We start from the raw sequence: 21,604 nt of genomic DNA, 5'->3' as shown, positions 1-21,604 counted from the left end.
CAATTAAGTAATTTTACCTCTTAAATACATGTTATTTTTATTCGTTCTACATACAAAATTGTAAATTTTAAATTACCTTACAATATAAATATTTTTCTATCATCCATTGTGGTAAACAGTACTTTTTAATATTTTTTTCAATTTATATAATTATATTATGATCTATCTCTATTTCTAATATGTTTTAATCTATACTGTATAAACTGGTCACTCTCTTGATAATATAATTTTGTTCCTTGACTTTTATCATTCCTCCGTTTCAATGTATACTACAGTATACCTAGGTCTATATGCTGGCAACTTGGCTTGTTTCTGTAAGCTAGGCACTCATATTCATCCCTCTCTTTGCCAAGTTTGAAATAAATACCAGCTTACAACTTGGGAAGCCGCACCCACCAGAAGCTGGTGAGTATATGTTTGAGATGATCTCACTATAAGTTATAAATACTACTGTATACTAAGGCTATCTACAATACATTGAACATTGCATTTGATTTCTATACTATATGAAGTACAACAAAACAATGACATGTTATTGTACGACACGATCATCTTCCCTCTGTGCTCGAGCAAAGTTAAGAAAAACTTGCTCTAAAGTAGTCTGACTAACGGAGTAATCTTCTATACTGAACTTTTCCTTGGCACCTTCCATTATTCCAAATATATTGGCCCATGTTTTATCGGAACGTTTGATATGATAATGGATTATTCCTTGATGCTCGTCTTTCAATTCACAATCTGAGAGATTAAATTGTTTGAATGAAAATTGGAAACAGAATATTAATATAGATTGTGGGCTACAAAAAACTTAGAGCACATTGCATTGTATACTGTTTATTCATCTTCATACATTATAAGCACATGGTATATATATATAGAGTAGCATATAGTATTTAACCATTTTCTAACGTTGAGATATTGTGTGTGAAAATAAATGTTTGTATTTTCTGCGTCAATATTAAAATACACAGAAGAAACATTCAGGTTAATTTTGGTATAAATAGTATAATTTTGTACTATTTTTTCATTCTATAATAATGATGAACATTTCTCTTATTTTCAAAGGTATTGTTGTGCAAAGTAAAGCCCTGACTACACTATCAAACCAGTTTGACAAAAAGGTGTGATGTACCCAAATATGGTAGTGATATGCCAAAATATGTGATATGACATCATCATGTCCATATATGGGCACTTCACATTTTTTTGTCACATAAAGTTTGATAGTGTAGACTGAGCTATACATAAAATATACAGTATATGACATGAATCAGATTATTGTCGTTACAAACCTGGAAACGTTGTCTCAATGAACTCCTTCAGTGGCTGTATATCATTCCTACTGTCAATCTTAGCATGGATTGTATAGCCTTCACCAAATCTATGCTTAAGGTGCTGGGTGCTTCCAAGACATCGGAACGTTCCATTCACCATTATAGCTAGCCTTGTACACAACGCTTCACATTCTTCCATACTGTAAAAAAACATAAAGTTATTCACTCCTACTTAGAACTAATTTATTCACAGCTACCGTAATCCAAATTTTAAAACGGTGTATTTTTTACCAGAGAGGTTAGGCATGTGTGTGTTTGTTTCTTTTTTTCTATATTTGTTAGTTAGTTAGCAGGATTACTCAAAAGGTTGTATGGGAACACGTCATTACATTTTAATATGCTTACAGGTAGAGGTTTGCACTCTCTGAGTGCCCGTCTAGTTTATTTTACATAATCTATTTACGTTAACATATATTTCCTATTGGTGCATATTTTGGATTTTTACCTGTGAGATGTTAAAACAATGCATTTTCCACTCTCTCTAACTTGGGATAGAGTGTCCCATAACATCCTCCTAGCAACAGGGTCCATACCAGTTGTAGGTTCATCAAGGAATATGATTGGTGGATCACCCATCAATGCAATAGCTGTACTCAGTTTACGTTTATTTCCTCCACTGAAAAAATAAATAGTAATATCATTATAGTAAATAGTAACGTATTTAGCATTAAAAATGATTGTTTTAGTTAACTCCACTGAGTTTTATACTGTACAACCTACTTATTAGTAAAAACACATTTTGACAGTAATAAAGGTTCAATAGAAAATAAACACACAAGGCGATGGCAATGTATATTACAATTTTGGCGTATGTGTGCAGTAAGTGTGCATTCACATATGCGTGAAGGTCAGTCTGTACTTCACCGCATTTACAAAGACATTTATTGGGTGCCATGCAAGACCACCGACCAGTTTCTATTCTAATTTCTATATGGTCAAAAGAAAAAAAATGTACCTATAAGCACCGGTCATTTTGTCCGCATGAGGCTGAATGGTCAATGCTTTTAGGAGTCTGTTAACTTCTCCAGGAATCAATTTCTCTGGCATTCCACGAAGCCTTCCGAACATTGTCAGTGTTTCTCGACCAGTCATCTGATCAATGAGGGCGTCAAATTGTGGACAATATCCCATTCGTTGTTGAACCTAGAATAAAAAGTTTTGTGATGATTTTTGTGAGAATAAATTTTAATTACTAATTTTATAGTATATGTTTATTTATGCTAATGAATGTACTACAGAGGCCTCATTTGCATTTGCTTATTAAATTAATACAGTATAACATAATTAATGTATCTCACCTTTTTAATGTTTGTTTTGACATCAAATCCATCAAGGAAAGCATTACCAGATGATATTGCGGTATCACCTGTCAACATCTTGAAAGTGGTAGTCTTGCCTGCTCCATTCACACCTAAAACAAAAAACCACAGTACAATTAATAATGGTTGGTACTTGGTGTATTGATTCCTTTGCAGCTTAAAAAAAATCTATACAAGCTAGCAGCAAGGAGTCCAAAGCATTCACCAAAGAGGAATCCCCATATAATACTAGGAGTGGTTAATCCTATATGCCCCTTATTATGTGTATGTGAAACTTACCAAGAAGTCCAAAACATTCACCAAGGGGAATCCCCACAGTGATGTCATTGACAGCAACCAGACCCTTTGCACCTCTTAATGTGTATATTTTCCGAAGATCTTTGATTACGAGGGCGTCTGTCTGGTTCAGATTGGTCGTTGGGCTCATATCAATACGTTGGCGTTCTGCTGCAACATCTTCATCTTCCTTTAATGAAAAAAAGAAACAAACAGTCAAGTTACTTGAACTCTACTTATTCTACTCGTTCATGCCCTTTCGACATCAATACTTTGGTTGGAAAACTACTGTACAGTTAAGTTTATTCTTTGTTTGTACTCATATACTGTACTATGTTATTACTCTATGGATTTGAATTCTGAATTGAATAAAAATCTTTTGACATACTTTGATTTCAGAAACATCTTGAATAATTTCTTTATGTTGGTTTTTTTTAGATTTTAATGAATAACAGATTTTCCGAAAAAACTTGTTGTCAATCATAAAAACTGCAGCAAAATAAACAACTCCTTCCCACGCCAAGAATGTGAGGTAACGTCCAATACCGCCTTCTCCCCAAGCAATATAGTTCTCCTGGTAAACGACTTCTGTTATACAAAAAAAAAATTGTAGTAAAAAAAATGACATACTGTATGAATTGACAAATATCCCAAACACACAAAATTATTTTAATTTGGCTATAATTCGTCAAAGTGATGAATTAAAATCTAGTTATTATTGGGGCTTTTAAAAAAATATATTTAGGCAAATCCATTCACTATCCTTCTTATATGTGGAACGTGATAAAGATAAAGAACGTTCACATGATATTCTACAAAAAATAGTCTTTTAAGTCTTTGGGAGTGGAGTTGTGGCTGACAGGATTTGGACTCAGGACCACCAAGCTAATAGGCCTACAGTATTACCATTTTAAGACATCAAAGCCTGTTTACCTTCAGTCTCACAATATAGTCTGCTAATATCACCGAGGGAACTGCAAATGGTTTCAATTTGATAGTTGTTGTAAAAGATGTCAAATCCTCTTGCCAGGCAATATGGCGGTGACAACATGAATATCCAATCACATATTCTGGCTGCTTCTTGGAAATCAAAAGCCTCAAAGCTCAAGAAGTTCAAGATAAAATATGGCAATAGACCCAACACTAGATTGATTATAACGATGCGAACATAGCCGGTGGCAGGTACGTCAAAAATGAACGACAACAGGTACGTTACTGGAATTACCGCCCATCCGTGAAGATACAGCAACAGAAGGATTTCCCAGATATGGCCGTCTTCAACGTAAGCTTCTATGCTACATGCGACGAACAGGATACAAATACATATGCACGGAACCATGTAGTTTATCATATCCCACAAGAAAGTGGAGAACCAGAAGTTTGAAAGTCGTACACCACTAACAAACTGGAGATGTTTTGATTTGACAGAACTCTCTTTGATGAGGAAGACGGAGAAGCTACCCGAAAGGAACGCCATGCCGAAACTAATTGCAAACGCGACCGCATAACCTGTACCGAACGAGTTTGATTGATCTGCAGCTTGTCTTTCTAAATTTCTTGGTAATGGAAAGTTTAAGGTTGAAATATGATAACTATCGTTGGCCATGCATTTCAGAACGGCGTTATCGATCGCGTTTAGTGCCAATGGTGGAACATGTAGCGGTTGGTTATTGAAAAACCCTCTCGCATAAACGTTATCATCCCCATCTGGAAGGAACTCGGCTGCAATGAGATTTTTCCGGTAAAACACGGATTCTACGCCTTTCTGTATATTCAAGAGGTACGACCTCATGTCTTGTGGTTTATCAATCTCGTCATTGATATCCACAAATACGCTGCTTTCCTTATTTTTAAACTGGTTTCCGTAGCAATTCATGAGCGTTTCCGATAGCGCGGTAGATGTGTAGTTACCGCTAGAAGCTTGTGTTACGATTTCAGACTCGTATCTCTCAACTGATATCTCTAAGGCGGGAGAATCGCCAACGTTTGGGATTGTTTTAATAATGATAATTGCCAAGGCAGCAAAGATAAGTGGGATTGAAAGTTGGATTAGGCCTACTAATAAGTTACGGTAAGAGTGTACGATGTGTTTGATAAACATTGCGTAGAATTGCTGTCCATAAAGTGTCATCCCAGTGTTTTGTTGTTTCGAATCGTATGCATCTCTAAACAGGTTTTCTAAGAAAAAAGATACATATATTTACTTTTTATTAACACTGACATTCAGTTCACTTTTCATCCTTTATTTTAAATCTGGTAAAGGTATCTTATATTTCCGTTGTGGTTTTGAATATATTAAAGCAATGTGGAAACAAGTGAAAAGTGAAAGTAAAAGTTCAGGCCAGCACTCAAACAGAAGTATGGGGATACGCTTTCATCGTTAGTTCAAATCAATAAACTGCGGTTCTCAAGATTAGAGCACCTTAAAATAATTGATAGTAAATCCTACCTGTTGATTCCATTATTTCTACTTCAGTATCCTCCGGGAATAAACTGGCTTGTCCGTTGCCATCAACTGCTCCATAAGTCGGCTGGATAAGGCTACTCTCTGTAATGTTACCGTATGTGTGATTTCCATTCATCTTCAAATCTTTTTCTTCCATAGCTAACATGTTTCCGTTTGATGTGCCATTTGGTTTTATTACGGCAGGACCTAAGTTTTGCAGCTTGTCTTTCAAGGTTTCATCCATAGATTCTCCAGCTCTAAACATTTTAAAATAATATAATATTATAATTATGCTTCAACTCCTGGATAAGAAGCCTAGCACAATTTTGCTACAAAAACCTACTGGATTTGAAGACTAGCATAACTTTGCTAGAAGGAATATACCTCTGGGATTAGAAGCCTAACTTTGCTATGCATCATACTTTAAAATCACTGTAGCACTTACTTAAGGAATACTTCTTCCATGGTCGTAACAGAAGCACCGTAACTTGCAATCCCTAATGAGGCCTTGTTACTTTCCAACTCTTCAAAAAGATCTTCAAACTTTCCAGATGATTCACTTGGTAGAATGAATGAAATCTCAGAACCAACGTTGCTTTCTAACTCAGAATCGGGAACATGTGTTTGAATGATGTTTCGCATCCGCTGTACATCACATACTGGTTCTTTCACAATCACCATGTGATACCCAACACCTGGTTAAATATGCAAATAAGGTCAGTAAGTTTATAATTAAATTATGATATAACAGTAGTAATAACTGCCATAATTGAAGCTTAGAATGATTAAAGCTCTGTCCACACTATATTTCATTTTCATTTTTATTTTACCTATTAATATAAATTATAAACGTTGTAACATACAAATAATAATAATTATATCAAGAGAAGGCCCCTAAACATTGAAAAATAAATAGTTATATAAATAAATTAGGGCTACCTGTCTAAAAAATTATTATACATAAAACATTTTTTTTTAATTTTTAAACACACTTTCTCTTAAATATACAGTATAATTCTCTTCTGATATAAATAAATATCCTAAACAAACAAATAGTATGTTTTCATTTCTTTTTGTTAGAAACCTTAATTCATCTGGGATTTCATTCCAGAGCTTTGCACCAGAATACATGATGGAATGTTGTCCTATATTTGTTCTATATTTTGGTACATACAACATACAGTTGTCTCCGGAAATTTACCATGTAAACTATCATGAACAAATAAAGTAGTTAAATACTGATACTGCTGATAAATATTTAAAATGTTAAGTTCTTTAAATCATAATGATGTTGGTGCTAATCTATCAGAATAAGTCAATGTGCGTATAATACGTTTTTGTGTTAGATATACTGGTTTTAAATGAGTTTTATAAGTGTTACCCCAAGCTTCTAATGCAAATGAAATATATGAAAGATATGACATCATCATGTCTATATATGGGCACATCACATAAAGTTTGATAGTGTAGACAAGAGCTTTAAACTATTACCATATTTCTTTTTTAAGAATAATGAAGAGCCACAGCATTGAAGCTGTCCTGATGACATAATGGCAATGCGATCGCCTAAGAGGTCAGCTTCATCCATGAAATGTGTTGTTAATAGGATTGTGCGGCCTTCTCGGTGACGCTGTAGCAGATCCCATGTGAAACGTCTTGCATCAGGATCCATACCAGAGGTCGGCTCATCTAACATCACAACCTTTTAAAGAAAAGAACGATAAATGTATGCTGCATAGGACAAGGAGGTTGGCATTTACTTTATATAGCTTCTGTGATGAAGTTTTCTACAGTTAGGATTTGTTATATCCACTTTTCAATACAGAAACATAAAGGGTTGGGGGTCACAGGAAGCAGTTCCTGTCTATGACCTGTATTGGTCGGACACAGATTTAAAGTAGAACCCCCCATAAAAGGGACACTTTCCTCTGAAACAAATGAAACCCTATGATGTCCTCTTAATAGATTAAGATTATATTAATTATTGCTAAGTTTATATTAATGTGTATGTTACCTTTGAGTTGGCAATCAGTGCTATACCCACAGACAGCTTTCTCTTCATGCCACCTGATAATGACTTGGACAGTTGGTTCCGTTTGTCTGACAGACCGGTAGCTTCAATGTAATGGTTAACCTCACTTTTGACTTCATTGGCATCCTCTAGACCTTTTAACTAATAGAAATATCTGACAATATAATATTTGACATAAAGATGGAAAAAAAACACCTCCTTTGGGACACCCTAATAAAGAGACCACTACTATGAGGATAAATTTTCCAATGACAAAAACAAATATACCTTTGCAAAAAATTCCAAGTGTTCTTGAACTGTCAAATCATCAAACAGTACATCATGTTGAGGGCATAGTCCTAGGCTAGTACGCACTCCCTCTATCTCTCTTTTGATGTCATAGCCATTGACGTAAGCTCTTCCACTCGTTGGTTGTATCAGGCCTACCAACATAGACATTGTAGTGGTCTTGCCTGCCCCGTTGTGCCCAAGAAGCACAGTTATCTGACCTTCGTACATATCCATTGAGATCTCATTAACGGCTGTCTTTTCCTTAAACATCTGCGAAAAAGTACCTTCTTTTTAAACACCAATCAAATAAATATACACCACACTCAAAAAGTGGGGAGTTCCATCATGGTTTAAACAGTGATTTTACTGTCATTAATGGGTCTATTAAAAAAAAAATTGTATTTACCTAACTATTAAAAATAATAAACATGAACTAACCTTTTTGAGTTTCCTAAACTGTATTCCAGGTGCCAGGCCAATTGGGTCTACTTCAAATAAGTCTTCGTTCTCGTATTCCTTCTTTCCAAGAGGATCATTCTGCCCCCCGACATGTACTGCAGTTGGCATACCACACCAGTATGATTTCTATATTCCAAAAAAGAGAAGAATTACATACAATATCAACACAATTCCTTACAACGTACATCACTGTTAAATTTATGATTTTTGTTCCACAAATACTGTACTAAGCAGATAATTCATACAACAAAAAGTATTTTTCTCAGAAATATTTCTCTGGTTTATTACTTTTCTCAGGGCTCTACAACTAAAAGCTTGCTTATTTACAGAGTTCCTTTTACACTGAATATAATGATTGTACTTTCATTTTATTTTATAATTATTCAAATCTTATATTTCATGTACAAACTGTTATATGCAAAAAGTGAAATAAATATTATTATTCATTCAAGTAGTCATACGTTCCTTGATGTACTATTTTTACCATTTTGATTTTTAATGTTTACCATCTTTACAGCTCTGTATACACTATCAAACCTATCAGGCCCTGATCACCTAATGTGAGTTGGAGACAGGTTGCTAGATAACATTTAAATTTAAAAGGCAAATAAAAAACTACCGTACAATCAGATAAAATATCTCCTTATTCATTCTAAAGCTCTGTCTACACTATCAAACAAAAAAAGTGCCCATGTGCCCAAATATGGTAGGGATATGCCCAATATCACATTTTGTTGTCAAATAAAGTTTGATAGTGTAGACAGAGCTTCAATTTATTATTTCAGAAAAACGACCATACATACTGTAAATGGAAAATACCAAGGTTTTGGGATTCCAAATTCTCCAGGAAAGACTGCATCGACATACCACGTTAAAACTCCGTAGAGAAAAGCATCAAACAGTAGCATGCACATCGCCCACGCAAAGGCAAAGTTGTCGTCCACAGTGACTGGTTCACCGATGTTATCCCAACGAGCGCCCTCACCTGTGAAACAATTACATCATCATTAATAGACTTGACACAAGTCCCTAGTTAGTTTTTTATAATGTAGGTATGACACGCCACGTATGCCAAAATTGTTCATTTTAATGAAGCTGAATCACCATCTCGAACCATGAATATCATTAAAAACAAGTTCATTTCAGTACACACTAAATAACTAAAAACATGGTTTGGCCATGATGTACAGCAATTCTATGGTTATTCTTACCAGTGCCTTCATGTAGGCCAATAATAAAGGTCCCAAGTCCCATGCAAGTATTTGGCAATACACATAGCCCAAACTTAACACCAGCAGTTGCAGAACGATACCGAATCACCAAAAACCAGAATGGTAGGTATGTAATGAACCACAGTAGGCCAGCTGCTACCGCTGCATTGTTAGCTGGAAAGTGACACAGTAAACACATTAGAATAAAAAATCAAATAGGTATTTCAATCTAGTTTGTATAAAGATATGACCAAGCATAATCCCACACCCTAATGTAGGCTAAATTCGGACACAATACTTTGGTAAATTCCATTGTTAATGCCATCCGAGTATAATACCATCCCTAATTTCCTGGCACTGAGCGCGGTCATATACAGTATATATTGTTAAGCTCTGTCTACACTTTCAAAGTTTATGTAACAAAAAAATGTGATGTGCCCATATATAGACATGATGATGTGTCATATCACTACCATATTTGGGTACATCACACTTTTTTTGTCAAACTAGTTTGAAAGTGTAGACAGAGCTTTATTCTTTTTAAAATATAAAAAACCCCATCAAATTATTCTTTTGGAACAACATAAATTGCCAAATTAAGACAATTTGTTTCACAGAACAAACAAAAGCTCATCTATAAAAACGAAGTAATTGAAACAAGTGGAGTTGAGAATGGGAAAACATCCTAAAAACAGGATTTGAACACTGGATCCAGTAGTCACCAAGTTACAACTACGCTAACCACAGGTTAAAAAATATGCTTACATACCTTTTGAAAAGCAAACACTGATGAGAAAACACCAATTGATGACAGCGATGGAGTACAGCAAAAGGAAGACAAACACTACAGTTGGATCTGTATTGTTGAGGACAGCCGCGTTGACTTTCTTGACTTTCACGGTGAAGAACAATGTCATAATTGCTACTGTGATGATGAGATAGATGAGGTATTTGACAAACCAAGCTAGCCAATGTACCCAGTTACTCAAGCCCATCATCTTCATCGATTCCTGGAAAAGTAAGTAAAATATATTATGTAGGATTTTGACTTGACTGGCATGGTTCAGTTTGGCCCCCGCCTACTGTGAGTTGGAGACAGGTTGGTAGATAACATTTGAATTTAAAAGGCCATACAATCAGATCAAATATCTCCTTATTCATTCTAAAGCTCTGTCTACACTATCAAACTAGTTTTACAAAAAAAGTTTTATGTGTCCAAATATGGTAGTGATATGACATCATCATCATTTTTTTGTCACATAAAGTTTGAAAGTGTAGACAGAGCTTTAGACAAATGTACATGGAAAACTATTTTTCTATAGTACAGAACAGAACCCTATTGAAAGGACACATTAGGACTGAACAAAGTTTCCCCTTAATAGTGGTAAGGTGTAGTGTTCAAACACATGTTGCTCCTTGTTCATTTCACAGGAAAGCGTCTCCTGAATAGAGGTTTCCCCTGAATTGGGTGTCCCAAATGAAGGGGTTCTACTATAGTATAAAACAGTATATACAAAATTATTACATAGATTAAATATTATTTATTATTTCACTATAAATAAAACATACAAAAATAACTCTAAATTAAATAATTAAAATAAATCTTACTTTAAGGCGCTTTTCTTTTTCATAAGCAACGTTCTTAGCAATATTGAGGGCGACAAACACCAAACTAATCATAATAAGATCGGGCATGTTTGTTTGTATGAAGATGACGAAATCATCTTGGAAATAGGTTTGGTATGGGTAACGCTGCAACACTGTAGTAATATTCTCAGTTGAGAATCCAAGGAACTGAATTAATGCATTATCAATGGCATGCTGTATTGGTAGGAAGCCTTCCGCCTGATAACCTAAAATAAAACATACAAAATATAAAATTTACACAACAATAACACTCTAGTCTTGCACCATATTTGGTATTATACTGAAGTCCAAATGGAAGTAATTTTCCAGTGATGCGGCCTTTTATACTGTATACAAATTGTTGTTGCAATTCAGTTTTTTAATTGTGTAATTTTCGTATTTGTTATATTTATATTAATCTAATTGCTATTAATCTTTCAGAAATTTAACCTTTTTGATGTGTAAATTAGATTTGTGTATGTATGCACTATTAGACCAGCTATTAACCAATCACATAGTGGTAACTGATTTTCATATAATTAAACATTTTACCTGGTGTACCACCCCATGTTTCATTTTTTTCTCTTGGTCCAGCAGCTTGGTATAAAGGATATAGAAACCCTGTGTACCATCGTTGACTATCTGAGAAAGCATCAACTAATACGTTGCGTGGATTTGGACTCAAACGAATGCTATAGTTTAAGTTAGACGGTAAGTTGTATGGATCTGGGAATTCATTATTAAAGACAACAGCGCCAAGAACATTGGAGTATGTTGTGTTCTCGTTTCTGATTGCTACCAATAAATCTTCTTCGTCTTTGAATCCAATTGCTAAAAAAAAAATTTAATTTAAAAACAATAAAAGATGGTTACCATTAAATTTGAAACTTTTAATGCTAATCACAAAAGGCCCATAGGCCTAGGCTTTCTTAAATACGCCAGCCAGTTATAACAAAAGTGTGAATTTCTCCTTCAGCTTTAGGCCTAGCAATCCCATCCAGCAGGCTTGACTAATAATATGCCTGGCCGGCCAGCCTACTGGCTATAGCTAAACCTAGGCCTAGTTCAGTTAGGCCTAGCTTAAGGCCCCTCTAGCTAATACTCTAATTATGTATACTTAGTACTGTACGTACACTCTATGATTAGGCCTGGGCAAGGAAGCACGTTTTAACAATCCTTCACTATTAGTATTAGGCCTACATAATGTAGCTTATTTGTGTTTTTACTGGCCATACAAAAAAAATTGCCAAGAGAACGCGATATATTATTTTTCACAAAAAAGTTTTTGGGCTGTAGAGGGCGATATATTGTTACGTAATACCAAATTATGAATAATACCACTCCAATCATTGGCTCCACTGCACCCCATACGCAAAGTTGTTTTATACACTCAAATATTTTTGTAATAAGTGTGATTTAATCTTGGTCTTTTACAGAAAAGATTTGAATACAAAATTACAAATAAGGACCTATAACAAATTACAAATATTTCTCCTATTCATATTGTATTGGGCCTACTAGATATGAAAACAATACTACAAATTCCCTATCAACTATTAAAATATTTGTAAGTCTAAAGAACATAACAATAATTAATTGATTGTAAATCGATCAACCATCATCTAAATAGTTTATGGAGGAATTACTCTGCAGTGACGCATAACTAAGAAGAGTGACGCATGCATTGACTTTGACACTCCCGTATGAACGTACTAAAATTAATAAAATACACGTATACGTTATGATTACGTAAATACCTACTTACTTTTTCCGATGTTGATAGGCCTAAACCTTATATCAAGATTGCTTTTAAAATTCTCCATGACGTCATCCACAACAGACACATTCGGTGAATAAAAAACATCCCAATGATAAGGGGGTATAACTTGATGAACGGGTGGGGTCAGATTCCATGGTAAATTATTTACTTGAAAGTCCCCATAAATAGTTGGTTTGGTGTAATCCACTGGTTCAATAAAACCTCTAGCAATCAATAAAAGCGCTGCGAATATTATCGGAAGTCCGATTTCAAAGACGGTTACCAGAGGCTTTCGTTTTTGCAGTATCCAATTTTTCCAAAATAAAAGTCCAAATTGCTTAAAACCGGCCATATTGAATCTATTCTTTAAACATTAATACAAAGCATACATGTCGATGTTCTGGAGTTGCTATGTGCTTTGGTTACCGATTAAGTCGTGAAAGCAACTATGATGTTCATAATAGGCTGTTGTTATATAAATTACTTCATTTATAGCATGTGAGAGGCGGTCACTCTGCATGCAACCAGAGTGCAAGGTACAAAAGTCCATTTTTGTTTATCTTAATTAGTTAACTATTATCATTAAGAATAATACTGATGATGAATAAGCAAATACGCGCTACGTCCGCTGAACTGTCACCGAATTATTTTAATTTTAAGTTGTAGGCTATAGGCCTAGGTCTATTTTTATTTTTAATTCTATTTTTGCGACAATTTTTCTGAATAAAATATTTCGGTTTATCTCAAATGTATTTATTTTGATTCATTTGATACGGTATAGGCCTATAAAAAGTACAAAACGATAGCACACAGCTAAAAATGTTTCAATACAATATATTAGTTAATCAACTAAATACCGTACTATAATACTATAAAATAATACACAATAATTAGCCACTGATGATGAAATGACGTTGAAAACATTCTAGTGAGTTTAGGAAATCGGTTCATTCTTATAAATAAATAAATATATAAAATCGGCACTTGAAGTATAATGATCATTACTTTTTTGCTATCTCTTTATATTTCTCTGTTTTACTGGGCTTTATTTTTAATGTATATATATATTTATATTTTTTTATGAATCCAAAGGCAAATTACTGAAAAAATGACAATGCTGTGGGTATCAGTGGCTGGATCTCAATGGAGATACAAAAAAAAAGCGAAAAGCTAAAAAACGATAAGTAAAACAGCCAGAAAAGTTAGCAGAGCTTTCGGGCAACACTAGCCCTCCATCAGTGCAAGTGTTTTTTTATGTATTTTTTTATAAATGTTATGTATTTTTTATTGTTTATTATGTGCAATTTGGACACCATTGGAAATTAAATGGGCTGGTTTTTCCGGCCTAATGGGTGTTCCTGATGCTCGTTATTTTGTCTTTGTCTGTATGTAATTTTAATGTTGAGCATCAAATAAATTCAATCAATTCAATTCAATCAATCAAAAATCCGTTGAAAATTACTATTTGCCATGCTGTTTACAAAATGATAGCTTAGTTTTGATAATTTAATACGTTATCAACGAGTTATGTAACATTAAAATATTATATAAATGAATATACTAGAAGGCATTAAATACAATTTTTGTTGGCGTTTAAGTGTTAATTTTAAAATGTAATTACACTTTATATTACGATTTTAATAGGCTAAATGGCCTAAATTCAGTTCGATTAATTTAATGTAATCTCGACTCCTGTTGAAAAAAGGCTAATCTATTCCACCAGACTGAGAAAATATAGACTACCCTTGATTCCAGTGGTTCATAAAAACGTTGATAATTGAGAGGTTATTGGGAAAGAGAGAACAATAAATGCATTAAAATCATTGATAAACTTTTGAGTTTTTAAATATTTTTATGACATGTACAATACCATAGCGATATTATAGTCCACTATTATCTCTATGACATACATAGCTACAACAGTGGGTGAAAAAAAGTGCAACGCCACCAACGATTTATCTCAGTGGAAGAGGAGGAGGACACCACACACAAACACATCATTCGATTTTTTTTTGACGTTCACGGCGGCGACGATCTTCTATGTTTCCATTTCGCTTCAATGATCGGATTTTGCCAAAAAACATAAAGAATGGTTGGGCTAAAAGTATGATGAAATACAATGTCGCCGCCATTATCGTAATATCTAATTAATTACGAGCTGAAATGGTTGGATTTGACCCAAATCAACGAAGAAAGTTGACACCATTTGACCATGCTGCAGCCGGTGCAGTCAGCGGGGTAATCACTCGATCTGTTGCTCAACCGCTCGATGTCCTCAAAATAAGATTTCAGGTAGGCTAGGCCTAGCACAAGAGCCGGCGCTAGTTCCGTTTCGCACCTGTCTTTTATTCCGACTCCAAATTTGTTAAGTAACTTTATCGTGAATAATAATATAAATAGGCCTCATAATACTTTTACGAAGGAGAATCACAGATAGGGACTGGCATATATTTTTCAATTTATCTTTCTGCATTTGAATAGTGTTCAGTTTGAAAGAGTATATAATCATAAGCATTTTAAACTTTAAATCAACAAAATTGATTGAGTATTTCGAAAGTTATGAATAAAATAAGGTGTAAAATTTGGCACTCATCACTATGCTTTGTTTACATAGGAATCCCCACCCCGCGTTTGTGACCTTTGTACACAAATAGTCACTGGGTGAAAATACTACTAAAACACATATAAATACATTTTATGAACATATTTTTAATTAGAAAGTTGATGGTGACAAATATATATTTGCATAGTACCACATTTTGTTTGGAAATTGTGTCAAAATCACAAAAATAAGATAGAAAGTACTTATTTTATGTTTACCCTCTCCCCGGACTGCGCGAATGTCCCAGAGGAATACCCCCACCTCAGCCAGGCTGTGTGATGACGTCATCAGGGACTTCGCGGCCTAGAATTGCTTACTCACCTAGCATCAGGTGATTTAAAACCTTTTGTGATCCAATATAGGTGATATTTATGTAAAACCAAAGGCGTACACTGTTAAAATATAAATATATCTAAAATATATAAGCAAAATCCCAAAATATTAGGCATGTTTTCGATTTTTTCTGATTTTACTAACATTTCGAGCCCAAAATAAAATGTCATCGCGAAGACATGTGGGCAAAGGAATTTCAAATTATTTATCGGAATTTTCCGGAGAAGATCGTACAGTCATTCGTTTTTTCTGAATAGCCAATCAGAGTTCGTAAATTCATGCGCAAGTTGACCCCTTTTTAACAGGTTAAGGGTCACACTTGTCTATTCCCTAAAGATGTCTGCTGCCCTCTAGCGGTTTTGCTAGTCGCTATCACAGAAAAAGTAACAAATAAATCCTTTAAATTGCAGAATTTACACTGTACATGCGTGTTTCTCGCACACGGTTCATGAATTTCACATACTCCATGTTCAATGTTGTCGTTTCTATGGAGCGCAAAAAGAGCAACTATAATAGAGGGCTACAAACTCAGTGTAATGCGTATATTTAATGCATTTATTGGTGAAAATAATACGTTCAATTTCAATACATTTTATCAATGTCAATACAACTAAAATGTTACTGTTCTTCTGTTGATACTGTACCTGGTTTTTGTTAACTTTTAAGAATAAAAATCGACAAATTCATCATCATAACATGTACTCTGGGTTTTATACTTCAACAATGATATCGAATATCCCTCTTAGTCTTACTTTTAGGCTACAGTAGGCAGTGATGCCGATTTGGTTTATATTCTTTGAAAACAGCAAATTTTCAGCAGTAAAATGTTGATTCAGGGACGAAACATCCCACTTTGTGGGCCGAAACGTCTCACTTTAGACCAAATTCATATTATTTTTTTTTGGTATTTATCAAGTTTTTAAAGGTGTTTAACAATCCGTATTTTATTGATATTGACAATGTTGATGTACTATATATAATAAATTACTAAAAAAACCTAATTTTATATTTAATTTATTACTTCGAAAACCTTGTTTATTTTGTGCATTCGCCAAGCGACCAACAGTAACTTGTTTACATCGTTCGTGATCATTTTCGACAATGTTTTCAAAATGTTTGCTTTATTGCATCTTTATCCCTAGTAGTACTACCCCATAGTCCCTCTGAAAATAAAGTTTGGGGAAAAAAGCTTATTTTATGCTTATAAAATGCATATCAAAGCCGATCAATTTAAGTGTGCCGAATCGTCTCAGGGCCGAATCGTCCCGGGCCGAATCGTCCCGGGCCGAATCGTAGGAATGTAATTTTACCGTACCTTTAGCACACAGAAGTTAGGATATGGTACCGTATCTTTAGGCCACAGCGATCAATTAAAACTATAATTATAACTATTCGAAAAGAGTCGGTGTGCTGATCTGGTAGGCGCTGCATTGCCGTGGGTCCGTGGAGGGCCTAATCCGAATTTCCTCAGTTTCCAGTTAAGCTTAAGGACAAATATAAATACCTTTTCAATTAAAAGGCTTAGACTAGAAGAGACTATGCCCTCTATAGGCCTTGCCTAGCTAGGTACGTACCTAGTAGGCCAGTCCCCTATTTAAAACAAGTAGGCCATGCAAGCATGTTTTTTTACAACATTTTTATCTACCTATAGCTTCAAGTGGAGCCATTGAAATTTGGAACTGGTTCCAAATACACTGGTGTTGCTCAGGCTGTGGGCAAGATATACCAAGAAGAAGGCCTCCTCGCCCTCTGGAAGGGTCATGTAGCTGCTCAGGGTCTCTCTGTTATCTTTGGAATATCACAGGTTAGTCATTATCATCAGTTCGTTATTGTTTTTTCCTCACTAACTAAAGTAATTTTAATACAAAAATGTAAACACATCTACAAATGTGATGTATGTTAATCTTTATTTTTTTCTTTCAGTTTGTCTCTTTTGAATTTCTAACTAAGAATACATATTACTTGCTGCCAGAGAATCTTACACAGCCGGTTTACAAACCAGTCTATCATTTTTTCTGTGGAGGTATTGCTGGATGTGCATCTACCTGTGTATCTCAGCCTATTGATGTCTTACGGACTCGTCTTGTGTCCCAGGGAGAACCAAAGGTAAGGCCTTTGGCGGTGAGTTCTGTCAATCCAACGTCAAGCCTGCTTTAAACCTTCAACAATTTTATCTATGACCAAAATTAAAGAATTGGGGAGAAACCGTATTTAAAAACTCTTCTTTTGTGTATGGGTCAGGTAGTAATAATATAGTAATAATGTGATTGGTATTCAACCCTGTTGTTACTTACAATACAGAGGCCTTGTTACACCTAGCAGTGCATAGGCCATTAACTACCTGTTTCCATCTCACTCAATTCTGGCCGATTCCATCCACCACTGTCCAGTTGTAACTGGCCTTCTTCACCTCCTTGTCCAGTCCTTTCGTCTAGGTGTTTCTTTTCTTCCTTAATTTCTTTTACTTGGAGGTTCCATTTGAGGATGTGCCTAGTTATGTTGTATTTTTTAAATATAAGGTATAAAACATAAAACTTTTTTTTTTGTAGGTATATACAGGTATTAGACATGCTGTAGGTATGATGTACCAAGAGGCGGGTATACGCACATTTTACAAAGGGTTGACCCCCACTCTCATCCAGCTTTTTCCTTACAACGGTCTTCAATTTGGCTTTTATTCATTTTTCAAGACTTTGTGGAAACCAGTCATGTCGAAGAAGAATGAAATAGGTAGATCTTAGATTTGTTATATAGTGTTCCTTGGTTACATACAAGGGATGCAATACCCAACTCTTTTTTTAATGGTGTCCAGTTTTTTTTATTATGTGTAGTTTTGTACACAAGACCAACATCTTAACATTTCATTAAATTACAATTGATCGAGCAATAATAATTTTAATAATATTTGACAAGTAAAAATAAAGGAAACAATAGAAGAGAAGAGCAACTTCACATCTGCATAATTTTTAACAAGTAACCAGGTTTGATATCCCGATTTATTACACGTTTCTTTGTATTAATAGTTCATATGATCATACGCGAACCCTCAGAAATCTTGGGAGAAAGCATAGTTGCACGCGCTATTTGATTTCTATGCTCAGTTTATTACCAGGGTAATACATGCGTGCAGTAACAAAAGACAAACAAAAGCAGGCCTCTCATTGGTGTGTTTTTCTCCCAAGATTTCACATGGGTTCCTTGTAAAATCTCGGGTGAATTTCCAGAAAATTGTCTTCACATTATGCAAACCTGGTTACGAGTTAGTACGTTTTGCAGGTGTGAAAAGGGTAAAGGTAAAAAAGTTTCATTTCCTATGTATTTGTCTTTTTAGGAGCTATTGGAAGTGGAATTTGTGGATCTGGTGCTGGCCTGTGTTCCAAGATCATTATCTACCCACTAGATCTCATAAAGAAGAGGCTTCAAGTCATAGGCTTTGAGGAAGCCCGTAAGTCTTTTGGTTCTCCACCCCAAGGCTCTAATTTCTACCATTGTATATGTTCAATAGTTAAAAGAGAAGGTTTTTTGGGGTTTTATAAAGGGTTGTCGCCAAGTCTATTAAAAGCGGTCGTCACTGCGGGTCTTACATTCTCTGTCTATGAACAGACTTGTGCAATATTATCATATCGTCATAGCAGCTGACAACAACTTTAATTATTGTCAAGGTAACTAACAACAATCTCTATAATTGTCATAGCAACAATAAATATATTCATCTCAGCAACGGACAACCTCGGACATAATTGTTTTAAAATTCATTCAAATAGCTAAGATTGCCGTGAAACATTGTTTTAATAGTTGATTAATTTTTTTAAAATGCAAATACTAATTTCACATATGAGGGATAACACTATAATTGCAATTTATACAAATATATCCACTGAATTATAGGTGAACATAATATGCATATTAGCGAGTATTTAAAATTTTAATTAATATTTTTATATTGATCAATAGCCTATTAGCAAAATATTATTCAAAAGGCTATGTTTAAGCATCTTTCACACTGGCTCTGGCGAATAAAAGTAGACATTTCGTTTCCGCGACACTCCATGCAGGTGTGAAAGACACTTCAGATGTAGATATGAACTAAAAGCAATTTCTTAAAAATTTTGCATCAGTGCTTAAAGATGTATTGTCCCTTGAAACACAAAAAAATGAAGGTCAAAATATTTTAAATTTAAATTGGCAATATCAAAGTAATATTAAAGTTATTCATCTTAAGTCTAAAATTCGAGCCAAAAACAACAATTTTACGTAATTAACAGCTAAATTAATTTGATTACATTTCGTCTGGATAATCGTCTTGAGCGAAAGTAAACAAAGATTTCAAACCATGAGTATACATTATGCATGATGCTAATTAGGATTGTTTACAACTCGTTACGGATGAGAAGGTGTTTTCACACAGATTGCGAGGAAGTTTTATGATTATGTATACAGAGTAGCCAAATAAGGGCGTTGCATTATAAAATATGTTTTGATAGAAAACTTTTTTAACCAAAATACATCTGTATTTCAATTAAATGATTTTTTTTTCGACTCATTTTTGGTGAAAATTAATAACTATTATGATACTTCAAAATGACCCACTTTTTTTTTAAATCTTTTTTTTTTTTTTGAATTTGACAAAGGGACAATACATCTTTAAGAAAATAATATATACAATTCACTTTTCAAAACAAATAAATTACAAAAAAAATATAATTGTAAAATCGCAGAAATAGGCAATGAAATCCAGTTACCTATGTGTGTTATTTTTTTATGCCGTAGGCCCTCAATCTCATGAAATAGATTTTAAAAGATCCACCAGAACAGCCTTAAATATTTCAGTTCGTTTGTATACACTTTTAGATTTTTATTTATAAAATGTTTAGCAGTTTTTTGTATTAAAACACACAAGACGCACAAGAATAACCCACCAAGCAATAATTATTATATTCAGTATTATAATATTTATATTGTAAATTGTTTTAATATTTAATAAATTTAAATCCATAAACTAATTTGTTTTGTATTTGTTTAATAATAGTCAATTTAATTTCAAGAAATCGCTGTTTCACTGTTGTTGTTGTTCACTATTCCACCACTATACTCATGAATACTATACTTTGCATTCTTTGGTTTTTTCCACTACATTTATACCATTTGTAATAAATAAAATCCGTTTATTTGCCACTTCATTCATACCAATTCTACTATATTTCGTAATATATTGCATCTTATTTATTTTATCACCTTGTAATGCTAGGGATGTGTGAATTTAAATGACTCGCCATTTAGGTTATCTGGTCTGTTGACCCTGCACTAAATTGTATACTATATTTGTTTATTGTTGGAACTGGATACAAATCCATACCATTAGGTGAACCCTGTACATGTTTAGCCCCAAACTAATATGGATTAATGTAATCCATATTTGGCAGATAGATTATCGGGTAAAAATGACATTAATAATAGGAAAATAACGCTTAAAAAAGACGTTTCATCCCCACCATGGGGTCATTATCAAGCCCAATGAACAAAAAAAAAATTGCATTACAATACGTTAGGGTGAACCAACATGTCTATATGTACACACTGTGTACACTTTGTGTGTGACTAATAAATTTAACTATTTAATATTAACATAAGTTCTTGTGAACTTCCAATACATTTTGTATTATCTGTTTATTGTTGCTAACCCAATGCAAATCACAACCATCAGGTGCACATTGTACACAATTACTTGCGGCCAGTGAGTCAATTAGCCTCAAACCAAGCAGGTTTATGATGGACACTTCCTCTGCAAACAGATCTATTCAACCCATTGTTTGTTGCTTATTGAAATATAGTCAATTGTTCATAGATATCTGAGATAACTGCTTTTTGTTAGATTTTACTGGCATGCATAATGCATGATAATAAGTTTTTTAATTTGAATTTAATTACTGTAATTTT

The 21,604-nt window shown here is 34.1% G+C and overlaps 2 protein-coding genes across 5 annotated transcripts in view; one reads left to right on the top strand and one right to left on the bottom strand.

Annotated features, from left to right (window-relative positions):
• Positions 1 to 246: 246 nt before the first annotated feature.
• Positions 247 to 13,084, bottom strand: LOC144839221 (phospholipid-transporting ATPase ABCA3-like). Its single transcript, XM_078694534.1, has 20 exons — positions 12,739 to 13,084; positions 11,526 to 11,804; positions 10,956 to 11,200; positions 10,117 to 10,357; positions 9,348 to 9,521; positions 8,940 to 9,121; positions 8,116 to 8,262; positions 7,675 to 7,947; positions 7,390 to 7,548; positions 6,867 to 7,077; positions 5,821 to 6,070; positions 5,379 to 5,632; positions 3,863 to 5,107; positions 3,318 to 3,517; positions 2,933 to 3,119; positions 2,633 to 2,745; positions 2,290 to 2,477; positions 1,780 to 1,950; positions 1,293 to 1,474; positions 247 to 738 (listed from the first exon to the last, which is right to left on the bottom strand). The coding sequence occupies exons 1-20, from the start codon at positions 13,082 to 13,084 to the stop codon at positions 533 to 535; spliced, it is 5,253 nt and encodes a 1,750-aa protein (XP_078550660.1). The 3' UTR covers positions 247 to 532.
• Positions 13,085 to 14,769: 1,685 nt separating this feature from the next.
• Positions 14,770 to 21,604, top strand: part of LOC144840605 (mitochondrial thiamine pyrophosphate carrier-like) — a 49,157-nt gene continuing 42,322 nt past the window's right edge. For 3 of the 4 annotated variants that reach the window (XM_078696480.1, XM_078696483.1, XM_078696482.1), the window contains exons 1-5: positions 14,770 to 15,024; positions 17,319 to 17,471; positions 17,591 to 17,773; positions 18,217 to 18,397; positions 18,999 to 19,112. In XM_078696480.1, the coding sequence (XP_078552606.1) occupies positions 14,896 to 15,024; positions 17,319 to 17,471; positions 17,591 to 17,773; positions 18,217 to 18,397; positions 18,999 to 19,112 (760 nt within the window). In that variant the 5' untranslated portion in view covers positions 14,770 to 14,895. Of the gene's footprint in view, positions 15,025 to 17,318; positions 17,472 to 17,590; positions 17,774 to 18,216; positions 18,398 to 18,998; positions 20,665 to 21,604 lie in introns of those variants that run through there. The other variant, XM_078696479.1, reaches the window with a different exon arrangement.

Source organism: Antedon bifida, chromosome 4 (genome assembly GCF_963402885.1).
Source record: "Antedon bifida chromosome 4, ecAntBifi1.1, whole genome shotgun sequence".
NCBI classification, from domain to species: Eukaryota; Metazoa; Echinodermata; class Crinoidea; order Comatulida; family Antedonidae; genus Antedon; species Antedon bifida.
The sequence above is the reverse complement of the archived record's forward strand: the minus strand, read 5'-3'. Positions and strand labels throughout refer to the sequence as shown.